Source organism: Ictalurus punctatus, chromosome 20 (genome assembly GCF_001660625.3).
Source record: "Ictalurus punctatus breed USDA103 chromosome 20, Coco_2.0, whole genome shotgun sequence".
Lineage (NCBI taxonomy): Eukaryota > Metazoa > Chordata > Actinopteri > Siluriformes > Ictaluridae > Ictalurus > Ictalurus punctatus.
The window spans coordinates 20,861,466-20,886,163 of record NC_030435.2 but is presented as its reverse complement, the minus strand read 5'-3'; the positions used below and the strand labels follow the sequence as shown (position 1 = coordinate 20,886,163).

General features: G+C 37.6%; 4 protein-coding genes across 4 annotated transcripts; 1 reads left to right on the top strand and 3 right to left on the bottom strand.

The window, feature by feature from the left end:
- Window positions 1–693: 693 nt before the first annotated feature.
- LOC108280615 (polymeric immunoglobulin receptor) lies at window positions 694–4,387 on the bottom strand. Its single transcript, XM_017495790.3, has 5 exons — window positions 4,279–4,387; window positions 3,469–3,789; window positions 3,062–3,370; window positions 2,640–2,664; window positions 694–1,231 (listed from the first exon to the last, which is right to left on the bottom strand). Exons 1-5 carry the CDS (start codon window positions 4,313–4,315, stop codon window positions 1,198–1,200), a joined length of 726 nt encoding a protein of 241 aa, XP_017351279.1. The 5' UTR covers window positions 4,316–4,387; the 3' UTR covers window positions 694–1,197.
- Window positions 4,388–5,191: 804 nt separating this feature from the next.
- LOC108280613 (polymeric immunoglobulin receptor) lies at window positions 5,192–13,519 on the bottom strand. Its single transcript, XM_017495787.3, has 8 exons — window positions 13,268–13,519; window positions 10,353–10,697; window positions 8,949–9,030; window positions 8,509–8,729; window positions 7,881–7,941; window positions 6,720–6,814; window positions 6,250–6,299; window positions 5,192–5,695 (listed from the first exon to the last, which is right to left on the bottom strand). The coding sequence occupies exons 1-8, from the start codon at window positions 13,353–13,355 to the stop codon at window positions 5,654–5,656; spliced, it is 984 nt and encodes a 327-aa protein (XP_017351276.1). The 5' UTR covers window positions 13,356–13,519; the 3' UTR covers window positions 5,192–5,653.
- A 248-nt stretch (window positions 13,520–13,767) lies between these two features.
- Window positions 13,768–16,572, bottom strand: LOC128628820 (dolichyl-diphosphooligosaccharide--protein glycosyltransferase subunit dad1). Its single transcript, XM_053673684.1, has 3 exons — window positions 16,251–16,572; window positions 15,872–16,040; window positions 13,768–13,972 (listed from the first exon to the last, which is right to left on the bottom strand). The coding sequence occupies exons 1-2, from the start codon at window positions 16,459–16,461 to the stop codon at window positions 15,910–15,912; spliced, it is 342 nt and encodes a 113-aa protein (XP_053529659.1). The 5' UTR covers window positions 16,462–16,572; the 3' UTR covers window positions 13,768–13,972; window positions 15,872–15,909.
- Window positions 16,573–16,925: 353 nt separating this feature from the next.
- On the top strand, window positions 16,926–24,225 carry abhd4 (abhydrolase domain containing 4, N-acyl phospholipase B). Its single transcript, XM_017496219.3, has 8 exons — window positions 16,926–17,131; window positions 18,340–18,428; window positions 18,572–18,676; window positions 19,470–19,758; window positions 20,424–20,608; window positions 20,710–20,821; window positions 22,826–23,012; window positions 23,164–24,225. Exons 1-8 carry the CDS (start codon window positions 17,109–17,111, stop codon window positions 23,251–23,253), a joined length of 1,080 nt encoding a protein of 359 aa, XP_017351708.1. The 5' UTR covers window positions 16,926–17,108; the 3' UTR covers window positions 23,254–24,225.
- Window positions 24,226–24,698: the final 473 nt, after the last annotated feature.

Here is a 24,698-nt window from a genome sequence, read left to right as displayed (position 1 = left end):
TCAATGAATGTGCTGCCTATAAACAATTGTAACCATAGTAACATACAGTTACAGGTGCATACAGTAGTTAAACTCACAGCCACGTTATTTGTAGAGACGCAGCACAGAAGTAGGTAAATCAGACACGTACAATCTCTCTCTCTCTCTCTCTCTCTCTCTCTCTCTCTCTCTCTCTCTCTCTCTCTTATAACTATTCATTATAATTCATTTAAATAATTCTAATCTTATCGCACTACTTTATCTTTGTGTTTGATTTAGAGCAGGCAGAATTCTAGATCTAACGACCCGTATATAAAATTACTAATGAAAATTAATCGTTATTTTTGCACTGCAAACATCAATGACAGATTTCACTTGTCAATGCTGGCAAGTGACCATGGAACAGATAGGTGTGCATTACACAATTTTAATGCACTCCGTCGTGGCAACCACCCACTGCCTCGCGTTGGCCTCGCCTGCTTCACCACAACTTAATTTAGTTTGAGGCCATGTCCGTATTAAGGTCATCCTGCACCATCAAAATCTATGGTCAAAAGACGATGTTGTTAGTAGGTTTGTATCATTGCTACCATTTTTTTAAATTGCAGCTTGTAAATTGGTTAGGATTGAGGAAAAAAACATACATTTGTATGAATAATATTGTTTGTGTGTTCAGTGCTGAAGTACACAACAATAAATAAAACTGACATAATGGAAATTCTGGTTATCATTTATTCACGTGCTGTGCCTCACATTCACCAGTTTAGATTGATATATCTAAAAAATGGTAAGATTTTTCATTGTTGTGAATAAAATTGAGTCCAGACCACCCTGAAACTCAGCATATCTAATAGCAATTTAGCAAATCAGAGAAACAGAAACATGTCGGAGCATAACACAAACCTTCCTGTACAGCTAGTATAACATTGCATTGATTAGATTGCAATAATACAGTAATAATACATACAGCATCTTAAACCAAAGATGCAAAAAGCAACTGAGAACACGATTTGAGAACTTTATTTTCAACCTTATCTTAACAATATTCAATAATAGCATATAAAACACGTTACTATAAGTATATTTGCTGTATATAGTCCAAATATAAAGAACTCCATTGCAGTTGAATCCCTTGTACCACACTTTCTCATATCAGTTGTGAACACAAAGAGAATGTTCCAGTTTCATAAATTCCCAATGCCACCACGATCACCTCTTTCACCTGTGTGCAATACAGAACATCTCTGGCTTTCTGAAACATAAAACACACCAGGGTATATAACAGCACATGGTGAGGTGTCACACTCTGTAACGTTTAATCGGAACTGCTAAAATCTGTTCTTGTACACCCTTAGAACTTTACAGCCCTTAATGATTGTTTGGTTGTCTTTCGGGGAACCGTTTAAAGATTCTACAGCAGTATTTCCCTATCAGAAAGGGCTCCAAGTAAAATGTAAATAAATAAATAAATTACCGTAATAAGAACCCTTAAGGAGCCTGTGAAGGTTCAATGCTTTTATACATTGACAGCTAAGGAAAAGGAGAAAGGATGAAGTTGAAGATGAGTCTACTTTTGAGGATAATGAGTCAAATCAGTAAGATTGTTATGAGTTCTGTCTGGGACGTATACCGAGTTGCCAAGTCCAAAAGTCACATGTCAGTATTTACATGGGGGCATTTATTAGTATTCAGAGATGGGTTCTTAAATCCATTTCCTGTTTCATGGAGTTTATGCAAATTACCTGTGTGTAGCTCACGACACTGTGGTTGACATATTTTTCTTCAGTTAAAGTGTCCCGAGACAGGGGACACTGCCTTTAAACACAAGCACTTGCATTTAATCCCCAAAAAATCTGATGAAGGGGTGTACTTGGTCTGCAACAACCTCATCACCAGATAAACAACACACACACTCAGCCATCTACATGATGTAAGATAAAATGTGATTCATCAGACCATTCCACCTTCTTCCATTGCTCCATGGTTCACTTCTGATGCTCACATGTCCATTGTAGGTGCTTTCAGCGGTGGACAGGGGTCAGCATGGGCACTCTGACCGGTCTGCAGATACGCAGCCACATACGTAGCAAGCTGTGATGCATTGTGTGTTCTGACACCTTTCTATCATAACCAGCATTAACTTTTTCACAATTTGTGCTGCAGTAGCTCTTCTGTGGGATCGGACCAGACAGACTAGCCTTCGCTCTCCAGGTGCTTCAGTGAACCTTGGGCGCCCATGATTCTGTCGCTGGTTCATCGATTTTCCTTCCTTGGACCACTTTTGGTAGGTACTAACCACTGCATACTAGGAACACCCCACAAGAACTCCCATTTTGGAGATGCTCAGACCCAATCGTCTAGCCATCACAATCTTTCCCTTGTCAGAGTCGCTCAGATCCTTACGCTTGCCCATTTTTCCTGCTTCCAACCCTTCAACTTCGAGAACTGACCATTCACTTGCTGCCTAATACTGTATATCCCACTACTTAACAGGTGCCATTGTAAGAAGAGAATCAATGTTATTCATGTCACCTCTCAGTGGTTTTAATATTATGGCTGATCACTGTAATTCAACTCGCCCCATAAGAATAGTGTTTAATTACACAATTTAGTAGGCATTATTGAAAAATTTAACTGTGTAATAATATTTTTGTACTTACATGCATTCTTTGGAATCTGACGAATCTATTGTAGTTCAAAAAAAAAAGAAAAAAAAAGAAATTCAAATTAGAAGTTTCAGTTATGACAATAACACAGCCTGGAACTACTTGAACTCCATTTATCCATAGAGTCAATCTAAATGTCTGTTGGATATATTTGATATATTAAAGGCAGACATTGTGAGGATCCAGTAATTTGTGTTCGAGTCTACCAGTGTTATGGAAGGTCCAAAGATCATCATTTCTTCCTCTTACACTATCACTTGATCAGTGTTTGTGTTGTGCCTGGAGTGACCTGAACTGACTTGAACTACTCTGCTATTAGAACACGACTGCCTATGACATGGTACGAACTTTTCAAAATACAAAACCCGACAGCATTTTTAACCCATTGTACTGCAGATCATGCATGATGATAATACCTGGAGCATCACCATAGACACTGATGTAAACAGGAACCTGCAGATCTCCTGCACTGCACCAGTACCAGCCAGCATCACTCTTCTTCAGTCCCCTCATCTGCACACTGAAGGATCCTCTCCCATCATCATGGACGTGCACTGCTGAATTCTGGGATGTGGCAGTCCTCCCCACATTGTAGCAGCGCTTGTCTTTAAATCTGCACCACTGTTTCTGTGTATTCCGATACGCAGCGCTGTAGAGACAGTGGACTGTGACACTGCATCCTTGCTCACCACTCACTCTGCTCTCCATCACAGACAGATCAGGATCTGAGTACAAATATAGAGTCAGTTATGTATGATTGATATTTAGCAACATGAAAACCATTAAACACACTGAGCAGCATTTGTAACTTGCAACCAAATACCTGATTTCACTGTGATGTAGAGATTTTCATTAACATCTCTCAATCCATTTATCTCTACAGCACACCAGTACCATCCAGTGTTTTCTGTCTGGAGATCTTTCATCATCACAGTAAAGAGACTCTCAGCTGGGTTATCAGTCACTGTCACTTTCCCCTGTGTCTCACTGGTATACGCCTGAATTTTGCAGGATCCGAATGATACACGATTATTATAGCACCAGTATTTCCTATGATGTACATATTTCCTATCGTAATGACATGGAATGGTGACAGATGCTCCAGTTTGAAGACAAAACTTCATTGATGCCTGACTGCCAACATCTGCATAGAAAACAGAAATATGACACGGTAACTCATCCATCTTCTATAGCGCTTTATCCTTTTCAGGGTCACGGGGAAACCTGGAGCCTATCGCAGGGAGCATTGGGCACAAGGCGGGGTACACCCTGGACGGGGTGCCAATCCATCGCAGGGCACAATCACATACACACTCACACACCCTTTCATACACTACGGACACTTTGGACATGCCAATCAGTCTACCATGCATGTCTTTGGACTGGGGGAGGAAATCAGGGTACCCGGAGGAAACCCCCGCAGCACGGGGAGAACATGCAAACTCCTCACACACACACAGGGCCACGGTGAGAATCAAACCCCCGACCCTGGAGGTGTGAGGCGAACGTGCTAACCACTAATCCACCATGCGCCCACTATTGCTCAATTCAGATGAAATATTTCCTTATTTCTGCTACCCTGAGTCACATAACAAATGATTGACATGAATTTCGTGGATAAAAATCTACTTACTTGAAATGAAAAGAATGACAATAAAAAGGCAGCACATTGCAAATTTGCTCGGATGTTGAATAAGATCCTACTCCTCTGTGTAGAAACAGTTGGTTTTGTTCTCATGAACTTCCTGTTTATGTTTCCCAATACCATAACAAAATGTGTGTGTGTGTGTGTGTGACGAAAATACTCTGGTCTCATGGATATCAAACAATTGCAAACACAACACAGGTTTATAAAAAAAATACTACAGCAGCATCTTTATTGAAAATGCATATGGTTTGTGCTGGTTATCATCTGATTACATCTGTGCGGTTTTTGCCTTCTTTTTAACAACTGATATCTCTATATCTAGAAGCAGGAGTGAAAGGTAAAGTGTTGTGAATAAATTGAGGTCAGACTGAAGAAGAAGCTCACTTTGTTCCTTTCCTGTCAACTGTAATACAGTGTAACATAAAATCAAAGGATCTCTGTACGTATATATCTCTGTACCTCTAAGTGAGGACAGGAGATGTTGAGTAGTTTATGTACTCCAAGCGAAAAACTCTCAATCTGTTCCCTGTACTCAAACACGTACAGCACAAACAAAACACGAGAGCAGAGCTCGTTGGATTCGGAACCGTGCCATGCGCCGTGACGGGGAATTCATGACAACTACACAACATTAAAATGACACTTATTTGGCTAGATGTCCCCTTAGATATAACTTCTTTTTTTTTATCTCTGAAACGCAAACAAAAAACTCATCACCTCATATACATGCCAGGTTAATATTAACTCAGAGTTGCGAAAGTAAAGTGTGAGATATGTGTAAGTTAGATTCTACCAGTTCACGTTCTATCTGATTGTGTTGATTTGATCGTGTTGATTTTTGCCTAACATACAGGATTGAAAAGTCTTAGAGAAGAAATTCACACTGGAGAAGAAAGGAAAGAGTGAACATTGCTTTTTATTGATATACTTTATTTATTCCAACACAAGAATAGATTAATTATTACATTCAATCTTTCACCGCAGATTCAGAAGTTCTGGCTGTGAGGTTTATATAAAGGTGCTAATCCTCAAAAGATATGGTTTCTACAGTAACAACTCATTCACAGGGGGAATGTTTGGTGAGCCCGCCACATAAAGTGATTAAAAACGTGTGTAACTGTTGATATGGTGAAATCTGTATTAGACAGAGGTAAAGCTGTGAATGAATTTATTTCGATGTAACAAAGATTTCCTGATACCAGGATTAGACATCAAGCAGTTTTGTTAACTACCGGACACAGAAGAATTTTGTTCAAAGCCGTAAAGCATTATTATGTCAAATTTGAAATTGAACTGCGTCATATGTACAGTCGAATGGTCCTTCTCAGTTAGAACATGTTGACTTGATTGGCTGAAGTGTTCAGTAATATGACTTCCAGCTTGCAGTTTTCCTGGCGCGCACCTGGGAACAAAATGTCAGACTCTTTACTGCTTACAAAACTTCCAAAATGGCTTCTTAAAATGCAGCCAAAAGTATGTGGACACCCGACCATCACACCCATATATGCTAGTTGAACATGAGATATGAAGTCGCTTGCCTCTCTCTGCTCTACTGGGAAGGCTTTCCACTAGATTTTGGAGCTTGGCTGTGGGGATTTGTGTTCATTCAGCCATAAACGTTATTGAAGTAGAGCACTGATATCAGGCGAGAATGAACTGACTTGAGTGGACATTCCAGTTCATCCCAAAGGTGTTCAGTGGGGTTTAGGTAAGGGCTTTGTGCAGGCCACTCAATTTCTTCCACACCAACCTTAGTAAATGTCTTCAAGGAGCTCACTTTGTACACAGGGGCATTGTCATGCTGGAACAGGTTCGGGCCTGTTCATCCTATACAATTGTGTGCTTCGAATTTTGTGACAACAGTTTGGAGAAGTCCCACATATGGGCGTGATGCTCAAGTGTCCACAAACTTTTGGCCATATAGTGTATAAAAATGTGTAATAATCTGGGACACACCATGAACTGTGCTTCAGTTTCATCCAGCTTCCTATGTTTAGGTATTTTCTCTGTAACAAGAAGAATATAATATCAGATTATCTCACTGTTATACCTTAATGTTCTCGGTTTTGTTCGGTCAGAGCATGTCGAATAAGTGAGGAATATAATGTGATGGAGCGTGCTGTTATAGAAAAATAATCAACATCAGAAAAGTTTCGTTTGGTGGAATTTCAGTAACATTAAAAAAATGAAACTACAAATGAAAAAAAAATCTCTTTGATAGGTAATGAAAGTGGTTAGTGCGAAAGATACCTATATATTAGTTATTACTGTTAATAGCACACTGTAGTTAAAGCAGACAAGTCTATGCGACAAGGAGAAAACCAGGGCTTGTCAATGTAAATATAAAAATGTATCCCAGGTGATGCATGATGTGTAAAGTCCAAGAACATAAGACTAGATTTGAAGTGAAATTTTTAGGAACTTACTATATTGCTCCCATATCATCCATAATACCAAGATTACAGTCAGCAAGAGCAGCAGAGCTCCACACACTGTCAGAAGAGACTGCCAAACACTGTGACTGAAACAACACAACCGACGTAAATATGAATACTCTCTGCAAAAAAAAAATGTTGTTGCGTCTGCTCATGTGTCACACTGTAGAAAATCACAAATGCCTTTCCTGACAAGGCAAGGTGGTGTGATGCGGTCTGACAGGAAGCAGAGGTACTGTTACCATACCATAAAGTTCTAATAACAGCACGTGGCAAAGTGTTTTAATCCCCTTATACTGTCATTTTTGGAAGCTACATGGTTTTTTACATTTCAATTTTATTAAAATGGAAACCTATCAACCCTGAAGAGGAACATTGTGTTGTCACGGTTAGGGGATTGAGGGTGTAAAAATTTATTTTCGATGTTAATCCAATCTAAGCAGTATGTTACTAATCCAAGTGATCACAAATCACTTGGATTAGTAACATACTGTACTAAATGTATTTACGGTAACATACTTTACTGTACTAAATGGGTTTTACGGTAACCACTGGATGAAGGAGGGGTGGGGTGGATGGGGGTGTTAACCGCAGCTGTGGAAATTTAAATGTGATGCTTTTTTGTGCTACTTTCAGCTGAAAAAGTGCCATTTTGACTATTTTCAGCTGAATTTTTTCCGTGGCATCCTCATAAACACAGCTAACCGGCGGTAACTATATACTTGTCTGATGTTTACCGTGACAGAATGTGAGGCCACATCTTTCAAGTGGGAAAATCAAGAGGAGGCAGGAAGTTATTAATGTGAGATGGGGGAAAGGGGGTAGGACTAGAGTTCAAAACACCTAAACAACTGTCACTCATTCTATAGTGACATATCGATTGGCTGATCTGATGTATTTATTACAGAAAGAAGAAGACAGCCCTTTTTTTGTGTACTTTTAAGCATCATACTCCAATGTTAAAATGCATGGAGGTTGGCAGGTTTATCCAAATTCCAAATAAAATGTATAAGCTGTTATGGAATGTTAATCAACACCTGATCAATAAGATTCAAGCATTCAACAGTGCTTTGATATAAATGAATAAACCAGTGATACGTTGTGTTTTATGGAGAGAGAGAAAAAGTCAGATAGCTGGCTCTTAACACTCACCTGTTGGAGTCTTGAGCTTTAACCTCAGATAGATGCTGTTGTGTTTTTACATCTAAGGCAGCTGAAGGGAAACAGATGACAATGCTGGAAAAACACCTAACAGTAATATTAACATGAAGTTAATGGATTTATTACCACTGAATTTCAGTGGATATAGTTATTATTATTATTAGTGTTACCATTTCTCCCTCTCTGAGCTCATCACAATTTTTGTCTCCATCCCGTTTCCTGTTATTGATTTGTTATCCTACTGTGTTCACCTGTTCGGTGTTTAGGATTAGTTTGTGGACTTATATGGTGGTCTCGTCCAGTCTTTTTTGAGTGTATTGAGCATTTCTGAGTTTTATGTCCTAGGAAATAATTTATGGATTTCACTTTATAAATTCAAAATAGAATATTTCTGTACTTATAGAATACACTATACTAGAATACACTATACATATATATTTTTTTAAATAATCTTTGATTTGTCCGAAATGCAGTCATTTACTCTAATTAATTAATAATTAATTAACTCATGATAAATAAGATGTTTTTTATTTACCATACACAAATGTGTGTGTGTGTGTGTGTGTGTGTGTGTGTGTGTGTGTGTGTGTGTGTGTGTGTGTGTAGGCCTATTACATACTTGTTGATCTCGGAGTGACTGACACATGAATAGGCACTTGGTGCTCGCCGGCTCTGCAGAAGTACCATCCTGCATCCCGCAGCTCTAACTGCTTCAACGTCACGGTAACTGTGTTTTTCCTGTCATCATTGATGACCAGAGACTTGCTGCTGAATGTCCCATTGCTTGTAACCTTGCAGAAGTGTAAATCGCCACTCCTGCACCACCTCTTCTCATTCTCTCTAATAGAAAACAACATGGGCACTTTAAAGAAAAATGTTTTCCTGTTCTGTGAAATCACTGTGGTGTGGTAATGGCGTCATGTATTTCTTTTGTTCTAGTTGTGGTTGGAATAGAATAAAACTAGGGACTGGCTGGAGGACTGAAATCCTGAGGTATAATACAGCATGTCTGAAACAACAGTCGCAGTGTGAAATGTGCAAATATATTTAGTGCAGTACTTGTGTTTCTCACTGTAGCGGCACTTCACAGTGACACTGCCACCCTCCTCAGCACTTACTTCATTTTGTTCTACTGACAAGCCTAAAATACAAAAAAATAAAAAAATAAATGTGTTATATTGTCTTTTTAAGGTCTTACAGAATAATTCTGCTAAAATCAACAAGTTCATTATTTTAACAGCTTCCTGTTATCACTTAGCAGCTACAGTCATCCCCATAACAGTGATGGTTTACTTTCTCTTGAAGTTGAACTTAAAAAGAAATGCAGCTTGTCGTGAATGGGGGGAAAAAATTAAGTTTCGGCTTTACCGAAGGACCGACACTGGAGACTCCTTCCAAAAATGCTAAATAAATGTTCGCTCATATAAAACGTCACTAAGAATTGCACTTATGTGGCGTGTCCACCGCACGAATCTATTTTGGCCTCATTCATCAATCTTTTAGTAAAGTTGTGTGTAAATATTTGTGTAAGTCAACCTGAACTAAAGTTAATTTTCCGCCGGATTTACAAAAGTTTCAGGAATCACTCATAAAGTGCAAAGCGCATTCCTGACACAGCTCATTTGCATATATTGATGCCCATAAAACTCCATATATGATCAAGTGCACAGGGAGCTAGGAGCGTGAAATGAACAATGAGGGTAAAGGCAGAAAGGCAATGCAAGTAAAAAAAATAAAATAATAATAATAATAAGAAGAAGAAGAAGAAGACTAAGAATCAAAATAAATGAGCTCTAAATCTTCCGTCAGCTGAGGCATTTGTTTACGGCTTGCGACTATGTGCAGAAAGACTGGCCCTTCCTCAGTTCATACACCGCCATTTCTTTTGTCATAAACTATGTTTGTTTGTCGGTTCACTTTCTTCATTTTTCATATTCTTTAATCAATGCCAATAAAATGGAATGACTGGTTTTCACAAAATGTTGTCGATGGTACTCTTAGTACCACCTGACCTAATGAACTAGCATGATGTCTTTTTGATAGTGACTCCAAAGCTCTTCTTTTGCGCTTAAAGAATATATACAATACATTCCATGTATAAAAGCGTAGTAATTCATGCACTTCTATGATTTAAAGTTGAACGAGCCGAGGTATACATTAGTTAGTCTTCTAATGTGTAAATTTACAAACTCAGGAGCACGAGTACGATACATACGTTTTTCCGAATTTACAGGATACCAAATTTCTTGTGTAAATGTTTGTACGAACTATTAATGAATAAATCTGTTCATGTCCAGCTTGATAAATGAGGCCCAATGTTAGCTGATCCTATGGAAATATATTACAACAAGTGCATTAATATAAACCTGTGCTTTGAAATACAGCCAGAAATAGTCAGGGATGCTGGTATTGAAAATTAATGAACACCTTCAGATAAAGATTAAATCAGCTTCCGTCACTAACCCTGTATGACAGTGATATAAAGTGATGTGGTGAGATCCACGCTCCATATCCCTCCTATTTCCACGCTACACCAGTACCAGCCCGAGTCCTTCTCCTTCAGCTCACGCATGGTCACTGCAAACACGTTCTGCTTCGGGTTATCAGCGATCGTTATTCTCGCTTTCAAGAACGGAGCATTTTCTGGCTGGTCTGTGCGTGCCAGACTGGTGCAGAACTCCTTCATGGATCCCTGGCACCAGTACTTCACATTCGGAGCGTACTGAGGGTCGTATTCGCAGGGAATGTTGATCGAGTCCCCTGCTAACACTGTCCGGTCTCCCACTGTGGTCACAGTGCACAGGACACCTACAGCCAAGGACAAAAAACAAGCCAAGGTTCATTTGAATCCCTAAACACTAAGCTATTATTCAGTTATTCATATTAAAAGCATATGATTTTTCAATTACAGTAGTGGAAAAAGAACAGATAAGTCATTTAAAAGTTAAAGTCAAATGTCTACTTGAGTGAAAGTCAGAGTGAAGGTTTCTATATTTAAATAAACTCCAGTATTCAAGAGTAAAAGTAAATATAATTTAGATATCACAAATTTGCAGTCTAAACATAAATATGTATTAAATTCTAGACAATCCTAGAATTTGGCTTTCTGGTTAGGTAATGTTTAATATCCTTGTTGGAATTAAGGCAGCATTAGCAACAAAACAAAACTAGCGAGCGAATTTAAAGCTTAAAGCTAATGCTGATTGTTAAACTAACTGAAGTTTGTCTGTTGATTGGACATCTTAAAAAAAATACAACAAAAAAATTTAACTCATGGAATTTAAGATTTTTAGCGAGTACTTTGAAGGTCAAAAACAAAATGGAAAGAGTAAAACCGTCTATATCTCGTAAATTTACTTGAGTAAGTGTAAAAGTATTACATTTCACTAATACTCAAGTAAAGTACAAATCTTCCAAAAAAAAAACTGAGTAACAATGTACAATTACTCAAGTATGTTCCACCCCTTGAGTAAAACTAATAAGAAAAGTCTGTAGTTTCATGTAAACGGTTGTTCCCTTTAAAGGATTTTTGAAATGTTTGTTGTTCAAATGGACACATTATGAGAAATAAGGCTGCAATTATCATTTTGACTATTTGTATTAACTGTAGTTGCCAGTTGGTCAATAAAACCTCCATTTTGCCTCGGTACATGGAATGGATAAACAGTAACTGGTTGGGTCAAACCGGAAAAAAAATTAACCTTGGATCAAAGTCTGTGTGTTTTTTGTTTTTGTTTTTGTTTTTTTAAATCAGGTAAAATAAACAGCATTGGGACAAAAAAAAAAGCATCTCATTGTTCTTAGTATACTGAAAAAAAAATGTGCTTTTTAACAAGTAATTTTTTATTAGATTTCTCCACTAAAAATGTTTTATATGCTGTAAAAAAAAAAAAAAAAAAAAAAATCAGTCAAGACAAACGAAAAATAATGAGCTGTGACAAGTTGACGCAATTATTTTTAGTTTTTTTTTTCTCTCAGTATAAGAAGAACAACTTTTTTGTGTTCAAGTGTTATTTATTTTACATTAGAATATTTATATGCGTTAGTATTACATGATATCATTCCTTGTTTACTTTTTCTTCCCCTCATAGCAATATGTACAGGGGCAAAATAAAAATACTATATATTAATAAAGAACCTTCTAAAAGGCAAAAATGATTTCGAATAGTCTGTATTGCAGATCTAACATCAAATAAAATAAGAATAAAAATAATACGGTGAATTTTAAGGAATTCATTTTTTTTCTTCTTGTTTTAAGAATTGAGAAATTTTGTGAGCTGAAGCGATTATAATCGCCCAAACCAGTCATTTTTCTCTTTTTACCCAGTTAACTTTCATTTCCCTCTTAAAATGCATGAAAATAAACCCACTGAATTTATCTCAAACCCTCTTCCTGAATAACTCATTTTGAACCGTTTCAATTTTGTGGCGATACACACGCTTGAGGTCGTTGCTCTAAGAGATAAAACAGAGCGTTAGATCTGAGATCTGATTGCAGTCGAGTTGCTCAACTCAATGTTTTATTTGTTGTTTTAAATCCTTTTTTTCAGGATTCTATTAGGTGAAATATCAGGTGAAAGGTCAGGGGTGTCATTATAATGACTTATGATGATAATAATGACTTATGCACCTCAAAAAAAAAGTGAAAATATCTTGATTATGGGCAACTTTATCTAGTATTTCTTATGATATTATTATAAATCAAACAGATTATTCCACCTTATTCCAGTTCATGCTTTAAATTGGTTTACTCTATCAGCAGGTCATTTTGCTTCTTTATAAGATTAATGCTTAAAGTTACAAATTAAAATTACAGTTGCAAGTATCTGCCAACAGAACAAGACTACTTCAAGAATGAAATAGGTTAAAATATCTTAAATATAATCAAATGTATTTAATATTTTCTACAAAGTTTATGGTTTCTTGTAATCTTATAGCAGAAAATACTAAAAACATTTGATCATATTCAAGATATTTTCACTTGCTTAGATGACATTTTTAGCAATATATTAACTTCTCTATTATTTTTTTAACAATATTGCTGCTAATAATAATAATAATAATAAATAACAAATTCTAATACTAATAATACAAAGAAAAAACCTTTGCTAAACTGCATGGCAGCTACATTAAAAAAGAAAAATGTTTCATTCGAAGATAAAGAAGGATTCATAGAAAAAAAAGTGGTACAATACAAGATTCTGGCGAAATGAATCATTGTTTTGCTGAATCACACCAACGCCCAGCTTTCCTTAAGGCGGTGCCTCCTTAAAAGCTTTTACCCAGTTTGCATGTTTCACAGTGATCATGCACCAACACAACTTCTCAAATTCTGCCAAACATCTGCTCCCGGAGTTTAGAAAAAAATCAAATCTAACCTGGAAGTTGAGGAAGGAGAACAACGAGAAAAAGAATCCGAGTCATGCTGAAGTGCAGTAATGGACTGAATGAGGCCTCCTCCCTCATGAGGCAGCTGTTATGAGAACAACACTCTTACTTTCACTTCCCTACCGGCTGAATCCAATGCCAGATGGGTAGAACTTTTTAACCGCTTGTGTTCCAGGTCATAATCATGTCTTCTTTTATACCACTTTCTATGGACTTTCTAACAAATAATATATACATATATTATATACAGTCAGGTCCATAAATATTTGGACATTGACAAAGTTATTCTTTGTGTAGATGTCTACCAAAGTATACTGGACTTGAAATTAATCAGCAGATCAAGAACACGCTCCAGTAGGTAGGGATATCTGTGTCAAAGTCAACAATCAAGAGAGAACTTCACCAGAGTACATACAGAGGGTTTACCACAAGATGTAAGACCTTCTGACCAATCAACAGCCAGTTCAACACACAAAGCTACATTATAGAGTCATGGCTTGTATAATTCCTTTATTCCTGATGAAGTTATTGTAACAGTTTTTTAAAAAGGTACAAAACTTTATTCCTGAGATGGACAAGCACAAAACAGTAAAAAACAACTATATCAAACATATTAAAATGTGCATTTTCATTGCTTGAGCTGTCATACATAGACAGTTATTGGTCAGTAAGGGCTCCACATTTCATCTCCACACCTGGAACAGAAACAGTTACATGTTAGCCTGATTAATAAAGATAATTACATAAACTCCTACTTTACTTGCTTACCATACTGTATATTATTAGGTTTGAATAAATCAAACCAAGTTTTTTTTACAGCAATAGAGGACCAAGTACATGGGAGGAGAAAAAAAAAGGGGGGGGGGTACAAAGTGAGGAGAACAATACAATGAGGAGGAAAAGAAAGAAAATAAACTGATAAAGGGATTGAAATGATGTATTCTTGAGCTTGACTCCTGTTCAGAGAGAGTCAAAAGAACATCTTGACCTTAGTAACTTATTAGCATTGCAAATTCCCAGCTCCTAGTTTTGTGCTTTTTTTTTCCCCCTCCAGCACATACACTAGAGATAAATTTACTGAAGGAGGTTTTTTCCCTGCAAAACTTACTGATTAATCAACTAGACTAGCTTTCTATCATATATGCTCAAAATGTATTTGGGGTTTTTGTTTGTTTGTAATATGGGCTTAGTATCTTAAGCATCAATGCCCAAAATCATCTTGAATTAATGATCACAGTGCATTTCAGGAAAGAGTTACCTACAGATCAGTAAAAAAATAGAGGAGCATAGAAAAAAAATAACCTTTACAACTTTCCTTTTTTTTTTCTTAGCTTTTTGGACCGAGCATTAAACATCAAACTTTATCTCAGTGGGTTCACACCAGTAATAAGACTTATACTGATTAACAAAACTATACAGTATACACTCAGTATACAAAATTCGAAATGTCCTGAAAAAGAAAGAAACCAGCCGAAACAAAGAGCAGCTGAAAGAGGCTGTGGTAAAAGCCTGGAAAGGCATAACAAAAGAAGAAACCAACAATTTGGTGATGTTAGTGAGTTGCAGGCTTGATGCAGTTATTGCCTATACCAAAAGGTTCTATGTTTTATGTTGTTTAACACATCTCAATGTAAATACCAGCAATTAAAAGATGAAATCCTAAACTCTCATCTCATATTCATCTTTTGATCTCAAACCCAAAATATCTTTGGTGTATAACAGAAACAAGTGAATTGGCCTTGCCGTTCCAATAGTTTCGTAGGGAACTGTAGGTCACTTTTTTTCCTACAATTAGTGTTATTTTTAAAATACACTAAAAGGTTTATTTAAATATAGCAGCTTCTGTTTTTCATTCCAACCAAGCAGGTGCCATATCTGATTCCACTAGTTTCAATTCATCTCGGCCCTTAATGGAGATAGTCCTCACTGCAGAACAAAAAGTCCAGGAGGTGGCGCCAGATCTGATTGAAAGCCTCCTATAAGCATAACCCCTAAAGTTTAACCCACACAACACTCTACAAAACATGAAACAACACACTTTCAAAGTGAAACACACCAAGCTGTCTCCACCCCCTGGATTTCTGGCTCAGCTCGACTCCACCCAGCTAGGAGGAGGTCTAATTCCACCCCTTGGACTTTTGGCTCGACTCTACCCAGTTAGGAAGAGCTGGATCAGGTCTAAGGCATTGGTCTACTGCTCAGAAGGTCATGAGTTCAAACCCCAACGACGCCAAGCTACTACTGCTGGGCCCTTGAGCAAGGCCCTTAACCCACAACTGCTCGGCTGTATAAATGAGATAAAGTAACTCAGGCTGGATAATGCTAAATGCCATAAATATAATTCCACCCCCTGGACTTTTTGTTCTGCAGTTAAGAATACATGCTTTGATCACCTCTCAGGTGTGGCTCCTGCTTGGCTGGAAGTGAAACCTGCAGAGCTGGATTGGATGCCCCCGAGTAAGTGGATGGTTCACACACACAGTTAGTACAGTACAAAATGTATAGCTACAATGTACTCCTATATAACAGTAGGTATATTTAATTAAACAACAACCTGGCATATATGAGTACAGCTCTGATCGCAGACTATATACCTGCAAAAAGTAGCACCAGGTGAGAAGGTGAATTTCATTCAGCCAATATAATTGACCACCACGAGATGAAGGATGGTGTGTGCAAACAGGAAGTCACCAAAAGCACTTTCCTGCGACACAGACCTGAAGTGTTCTTTATTCTGCGGATTGACCTGGATGCGCAGGCACACTATTGGGGTGGGGTGGGGTGGGGTGGGGTGGGGTGGGGTGGGGTTGGGGGGGGGAGGAGGTGATGTAAGAGAAATATAAAGTATAAACAACAATAAACCAACATTTAGTTGGGCTGGATTGATCTAATTAGGTATTAATAATTAATTTATCTTAATAAAAACAAAACGGTAATCACTTTGCTACAAACCAGTACATGCAGAGAACTCACCTGCCAGAGTAAACGATCCAATACAGGAAATGAAGCCTGCCAAAAAGCTGTTGAACGGGAAGGTCCCCACCAGCAAGCAATACAGGAACTCAAAAGCTCCTGTCATTAACATGTACAGCAAATATGCATCTATTACTTTGAGTTTATTCGGTGTTGTGGTCGCGTATTCTTTCACAAAACGCGAAATGATCGAAAACACCAAAATAGCCATGTTTCTGCGTCTAAACAGCCGCTTAAAACTTACTACAGGTACAACGTCAGGTAAATGAGTGGCTGTGTGCTAAATATTAACGTACTTCCTACACTTGCGCACTACTTAGGAAGTGACATAAAGGTCCTCTGAGCTGTGTGTAGTGCACTCTGTGATAAAACATTTAGGACTCAACCCAGTAATCCAGCCAATGGCGTTTTAAAAAAGAGCGAGAACGTAGTATGTGTTGCTATAAAAGTAACCTTACCGGAAACATTTGTCAAGATTATAGTTCCGGGATATTTTTGGAATTTTCCAGGAATAAAAAATTAAAATGTATATATATCCTATTTCTTACACTGACACAAAACCATTTTACTCATCTGATATTTATTTAGCCGTATAATTCATTCGTGTAATTCTGCATTAAAAATGAACAACAATAACAGAGGACTTCTGTGTGTCAGTAGGGACATCTGGAGTCAGCTGACTGTTAAATGTCCAGGTTGCATAACAAGAGCGTGTGAAGTTACTATTGTAACGCGGTAACCTTTTGTTCCTCTTATTCCGGGAAGAGCTGGGACATTATAAAGAATATAGGCTAACAAACTTGTCATTTATTATTTCGGGCATGTTCGTCAGCAACAACTGGCTCTCTGAGAGACAGAATGCAAGACGAGAATGAATTAGAGTAAGTAACTAACATGTTATTTCAGGTAGTGGAGGTTGCTGTTGCTGTTGTTGCTGTTGCTGTTGTTGCTGTTGCTGTTGTTGCTGTTGTTGTTGTATCGAGCCATCTTAAATCAATAGGATACAAACCTTTAGCTATAATTAAATGTTAAGAATTCAGAATACAGACTATTCTTGTACAAATGGCAGTCTAGGATCTTTACTAGGCATCTTTAGTGCTGAGTCATACTATACTCATACAATATATAAAACCATGTCCAGTAATAGACATAAAATATATTGTATTTAAACATATATATGTATGTATATATATATACATATATATATATATATATATATATATATATATATATATATATATATATATATATATATATATATATATATATATGTATGTATGTGTGTGTGTATATATATATATATATATATATATATATATATGTGTGTGTGTGTGTGTGTGTGTGTGTGTGTGTGTGTGTATGTATATATGTATATATGTATATATGTATGTATATGTATATGAGTGTATGTGTGTAGATCCAGGAGACTTATCTACACAAAATAATGTGACTGTTAAAAATCTGCAAAGATAAAGTTCCAGTACATTCCCCGCCTTCACAGTAACAAGCTGTCCCTTCATGTACTACAAAATGAAAAAGACAGTTAATTATTAACAGGTATATGTATATAACAGAAATATTCTAGGTATGTAATTGCATTAATGACCTATTATTTACAGTGTAGATTATATTCTCAGCTGGAATTAGATGTAATGAATTATTTCTCATTGAGGGGAAAATAGTGTCATTTATTACTTCTCTGTGGTTGATTGGTTGGAAGGTGCTAATGATCGAAACGATCTTTATATCTGAACTTTTAATCATTTATCTAAAGAAGAGTAGGCCAGGTTTTCATTACATACTGTTTATAGTTATGTATGTGACAAATAAAAATGTTCAGTGTTGAACTTTGAATCTTATCCCGAGAACAAGCTCAACGCATGCAAAGATTTGCCATACAAGTGTTTTGCTGTGAATGTATAGTGTCACTGATTTGTTATTTGGTAGAACCGGACTAGGTGATGTGTGTATAAATAAAGTAAATACAGGTGTGGAGCATGACTCAGGACTAGTGTGTGCTCTTTCACCTTACTGACTCCTCAGCTGTTTATTGCTTCCTTCACTTTTCCTTTGTCCTTCCTTTCGTTAGGCCAAACTCTGGAAACTGGTCCTGGTGGCCATCTTGGCGGCCGACATCTATGTCCTTGCTGAAGAGTGCAGAGGCTAAAATTCTTTCCTGTATGTGCAAGAAAATATCTTAATTTGACCTGATTGTAATCTGACATTAATGATTTGGTATGCAGTCAGTAAAACAGCTGTCATTTCTTTACATTGGTACAGATCATGCTTGTTTATTCATCTCTCCTTATTGTCTTATTAAGGTATTAAGAATGAATTGTGGTCCCGATTTGTCACGTTGCCGAATCAAAACAGAATATGGACCCTGATAGTGAGCAGCAAGGCAGCACGCAAAACATCAGACAAAGGTAGAGCTCTCATACGGTATGATTTCTATGTAATATGGTGAGTTTTGTGATTCAGTCAAATCTAGACTCCTACAAATATAACAGACTTCATCACAGCTTTTTTTTTATCCATCAGCATTTTGTTGATCAATCATCATCATCGTCACCATCATCATAATAATAATAATAAAAATAATAATAATTCCTTAGATTTATATAGTGCTTTTCTAAATGCTCAAAGTGCTTTCCTGTGTGTGTGGGGGGGGGTGGGGGGGGGGTAAATCTCCTCAATCACCACCAGTGTGTAGCATCCACCTGGATGATGTGACGGGAGCCAGAGCACCCAACACACACCAGCTATTGGTTGGTGGAGAGGAGAGGAGAGTGAGGTAGCCAATTCAGGGATGGAGATTATTAGGGGGTCATGATAGATAAGGGCCAATGGGGGAATTTCGCCAGGACACCGGGGTTATACCCCTAATCTTTAACGACCACAGAGAGTCAGGACCTCGGTTTAAGGTCTCATCCGATCGATGGTGCTGTTTTTACTGTATAGTGTCCCCACACAAACCACAGTGTGAGTGCCCCCTTCTGGCTTCACTAATACCACTTCCAGCAGCAACCTTAGTTTTCCCTCTAGAGGTCTTATATCCAGGTACTGGCCAGGCTCAACCCTGCTTAGCTTCAGTGAGAAACCAAGTGAGAGCTGCAGGGTGATATGGTTCTGGCAATAATAAATTACTGAATTGGTTTAAACAATTCTCTTATGTTATATACTCCTTCTATATAACATTGCTTATGTTCTTTTTATTAGCTTCTCAGATCCCCCTTGTGATGGTCCATGGCTTTGGAGGGGGCGTCGGTCTCTGGGTCCGAAACATGGATGCTCTAAGTCGCTCCCGTCCCGTCTACGCGTTCGACCTGCTTGGTTTCGGGCGCAGCTCTCGCCCTGCCTTCCAAAACGATGCCACGTTAGCCGAGGAGCAGTTCGTCAGCTCCATAGAACAATGGAGGGAGAGCCTGGGGTTGGAGCGCATGATCCTATTGGGCCACAGCCTAGGAGGTTACCTCGCAACGTCGTATTCCATCCAGTATCCTGAGAGGTACTAATATGATCATTGTATAACTTTAAATATTAATAATGATACTTTGTTATATATTGTGGCTTTCTGAAACTGAAAACAGGTAGATTTATAAAATTCAGGACAGAAATGTAAAAATAAAAAAAGAATTTTGTTTGCAAGTATCAGATTGTTCAAGCATGCTGCAATACTGTACATCATCATAAAGCCATTATCAATTTTTTCATAACAGGGTTTTAACCTAATTTGGGACATTTTGTGTACCTAATGTTTGTAAATTCTTACGGAGGTTCTTAAGTGAAACCGAAAAGCTCAAAAGACAGCAATATGAGTAACTTGTACTCATTAGAACTCTCAAACATTCAATCTGATTATTGACTCAGTCATGTAGATGCAGAGTTAGAGTTTTCCCTTTTTCACTTTACATAAGCATATCTATACTTGTAAAGTAACGTGAGTCTAGCAGCAGACACCAGTCACATTGTTTTTGTGCTTAAATTCACGGAAGCAGGTTGACTAAAATGCGTATAAAAATAATACAAAAAGAAATCTCAAGAAAAAACTGGAAAACTTGAAGAATGCAAATATAAACACCATCAGTAAACAGATCTAAAAGTGATAGATGTCATGTTCTTAAATTTAAAATGGCCGACTAGGTATCGACGAATAATGTCCTTGTTCCTTAGAGTCAGTCACCTCATCCTAGTGGATCCATGGGGCTTCCCAGAGAAACCACAGCCTCAACAAGACGGCTCATCAGGTCAGCTCTCGGAGGTCAAGAGACCGGGGCCCCCTCGCTGGGTCAGAGCAGCCGCATCTGTCTTGAGTTTTTTCAACCCTCTGGCCATCGTCAGATTAGCAGGGCCATGGGGTGAGACACAGCCAGAATTACATGCAAAACCTCCCTGTTTGCTTATTGGTGTAAACAGATCCAATGTTTCTCAGATAATTATATTGATTTTTCCTGTTCAGGGCCAGGGTTGGTGAACAGATTGCGGCCTGATTTCAGAAGCAAGTTTGAGGATCTTTTTGACGATAACACTATTACTGAGTATCTCTATCACTGCAACGCACAAACACCCAGGTACGGATAAATCACTGTGCTTTTTTCATTTGAACTGTTGTATGTTCAGAATCCACTAGAGGGCAGTACGTTTGATGAGTAAGATGAGAATTTTCATACCCAAAAGCAGTATTATGTCTTGATTTATTCTGCAACACTGCCAACTTCCTGGGATTCTGGTGATATGACACAGCATGAAGTGCATTTCATTGGGGAAAAAAATGCCTGATTAAAGGGGGGGGGGGGCATTTTGGGCAGTAATTTGGTCAGTGTTTTTACATCCAATTAATTCACATAATCAGATCATGATGAAACTCCAGGTGTACATCAGGTGATTTTTTTTTTTTCTTTAGTAGCCCCGCTAGTAATAAATCTATTTAAACGTGATAGAATGACTTAAATATTTTAAACCTGGAGCACTGTTGAATTCTCGACTGTAATTGGTCAGAAGCTGTTGATTCATTCATAATGGCACCTGCAAGACAAATCACAGGTTTATGTTAACATGCTCGATCTAATATCAAGAACAAGCATGTTAACTAATATCTAAAATCACAGGGAGTTTTATGTCAGACTTTCCACGTCAAATCATTTTAAAAAGCACTGGAATTGTTGATAATGTGAACAGAGTGTTCAGGAGACCACAGAACAACAACATGTGCATGGCAGGGTTGCAAAGAGAAAACCGCTGTTCAGGAAAAAGAACATTGCTGCCCCTTGCTGTTTGCTAACGATCACATGGACAAGCCAGAAGGTTAATGGAAAAATGTTTTGTGGACAGATGAGACCAAACTAGAATTTGTTGTTTAAATGAGAAGCGTTATGTTTGGAGAAAGGAAAACACTGCATTCCAGCATAAGAACCTTATCTCGTTTGTGAAACATGGCGGTGGTAGTATCATGGTTTGGGACTGTTTTGCGGCATCTGGGTCGGGACAACTTGCCATCATTAATGGAACAATGAGTTCTGAATTATACCAGCGAACTCTAAATGAAAATGTCAGGACATCTGTGTGTGATCTGAATCTCAAGAGAAAGTGGGTCATGCAGCAAGACAATGACCCTAAGCACACGAGTCGTTCTACCAAAGAATGGTGAAAGAAGAATAAAGTTAATGTTTTGGAATTCAAGTCAAAGTCCCAACCTTAATCCAAGAGAAATGTTGTGTTAGGACCTGAAGCAAGCAGTTCATGTGAGGAAACCCACCAACATCCCAGAGTTGAAGCTGTTCTGTACTGAGGAACAGGCTAAAATGCCTCCAAGCCGATCTGCAGGACCGATCAATAGTTACCGGAAACGTTTATCTGCTGTTATTGCTGTACAAGGGGGTCACACCAGATACCGAAAGCAAGGGTTCACATACTTTTGTCACTCACAGATATGTAATATTGGATCATTTTCCTCAAACAATAAATGACCAAGTATCATATTTTTTATCTCATTTGTTTAATTGGGTTCTCTTAATCTACTTTTAGGACTTGTGTGAAAATCTGCTGATGTTTTAGGTCAAATTTCTGCAGAAATATAGAAAATTCTAAATCGTTCACAAACTTTCAAGCACCACAGTATATTTTATGTATTTTTTGTCGGATGGTTGGAAGCAATCGTTTGAAGTTTACTGGCTCATTAAGAATCGTTTGCTTTTTGTGAGTATGGTTGCAAGTTGCATACAATGCTGTTCTTTTTCTGTATTTTGATCTTGTACTTCTTTCCGGTTACATTTAGAAAACAACCCCAGATATCTGTTTTAAAATTTGCATAAGCTAAATAACCCTATTATTGAACTTAAATCCATCATTTCATGAAATCCAATAAAGATTTCATCCAATTTAATATTTCTCAGTATTCTGTTTACATGATGATTTCAATGATCAATTAGGATCTGTAATTGGTTAATGGTTACTGCTTCAAGCGTACTGTTCAGAGAGGTTTTGAATCTCTTCCTTCTCTTATATATAACATACTCACTTTATCTAACTCTGCGTCTGTCTGTCTGTCTATGTATGTGTCTTCTGCTCGTTCTCAGTGGTGAGGTGGGCTTCAGAGCCATGTCCGGGTCTCTTGGTTGGGCAAAGAAGCCAATGATACAACGAGTGAACTTGCTGCCATCCTCGATGCCCATCACCATGGTGTACGGCGCACGCTCCTGGGTGGACAGTTCCACCGGCAGCCACGTTACCCAAATCAGAGGCCAGAGCCCCACACAGGTGGTGGTGAGTCACACAAAGCAGTCACTTCATTCAACTATGACCAACAGCCAGAATTTGGAAACTAAATAGCGAGTTATTACTAAAACAATCCTACAATTTGAGAAAGCTGGATTAAGATAAAAGCCCAACTTGTATTTATTTTTTTTCCTCACAGTTGATTGATGACGCCTCTCATCACGTATATGCAGACCAGCCTGATGAGTTCAACCAAGTGGTGGAGAACATCTGCAGAACTGTTGTCTGAATGTTAGCACAATGGAATGATGGACAGTTTGTGTGTGTGTGTGTGTGTGTGTGTGTGTGTGTGTGTATATATATATTTTGTGTCCATCCAGATGAGGTTTCATAATCTCAAGCTTTAATTCGCTCAATGTTTGGGAGACCTTAATTTTTTTTTTTTTTTTTTTTACTTACACACTAGTTTTCACATCTTCTACCCTTTTAATTATTTTGAATGTAGCGGACTGCACAGTGTTTAGAGCTTTCTATCGACGTAATGTCCTGTCCAAGGTAACGGTACAGTTAGTTCATAATTTAATGTTTTGCAAATCCATGGTCAATTTCATAAATCATAAGGCCAGTCCTTACATTACAGCTATGAGTCCTAATTTAAGCTTTAACAGCTTTTATGTTGTGATTATAAATCAGGACGCTGCCAAACATGCTGACAATGTTTGACGTAAACATCTCACTATTGCAACATTATGCACAGGCATACAACCCCAAACATGTTATATTGTCTTGTGTGCACTTGTTCTATGACTTTTTTTATTTATTTTTTTTATTGTTATTGACACATTCAAACTTTCTGCTTAATTTTGAAAGGCCAAATCTGCATATAGTAAAAAACAGTAGGGTGTTCTGTTTTTAGCCCCGCCTACTCCCCACTTTGTTCATCAAAATACTCGAGTTGTAATCCATATATTTGGCAGCGTAAGCAGTGCTACACAAACGTAGGTTTATCACTGTATAATTATATTAGATAGCTTTACAGTAAAGATAACGACAATCCTAGGTGCGGATTTACAACTCTTAACTACGGATTTGCAGTTCATAAAATCATAGCGTCGTCGTTGTGTCTACGATTACGTTTAACATTCAAATAGTTCCAGAAATTTCTTTCTCACTGGATTATAGTGATTGTGCCATGTTTGTCTGCCGTGTGCCATTCTCATTAGAAGGCTATTAAACTGCTAAATGCGATATTTATAAAACACGCACACTCTACGTTTGTTTGAATCTTTTGCAACCATTGCAATCCAATTCGAATTGCATTCTAATGGTTTATATTATGTTTGTTTTTATTTAGAGGTAGCAGGTCATAAAACAATGATGTTTAGTAATCCTTAATTGTAATCTTTTATTGTATTTTATAACATGGAGATTGGAAAATAACAGTTTGTATCTTTTACCCTTTTTGTTTGTGCTGCATTTAGTTGTAGTACCTTCATGATCCACAAGATGGCTACAAGTAGGTCCACTGTAGCTCCAGTTTTGAGGATCTTAAAGTATTCAACTGCTTAAAAGTAACTCCTCTGAATACTCAGTCATTTGTCACTTTTAGCCATCCATATTTTGCTTAACATTTTATTAATCAGCATGCCATTTTTCCTTACATTTTATTCCTTGTAGCAGCTGGAGGTTTTTTTTTTTTTTTTTTCTCTCCAGTAATCTGCTGTGTGTTGTGCT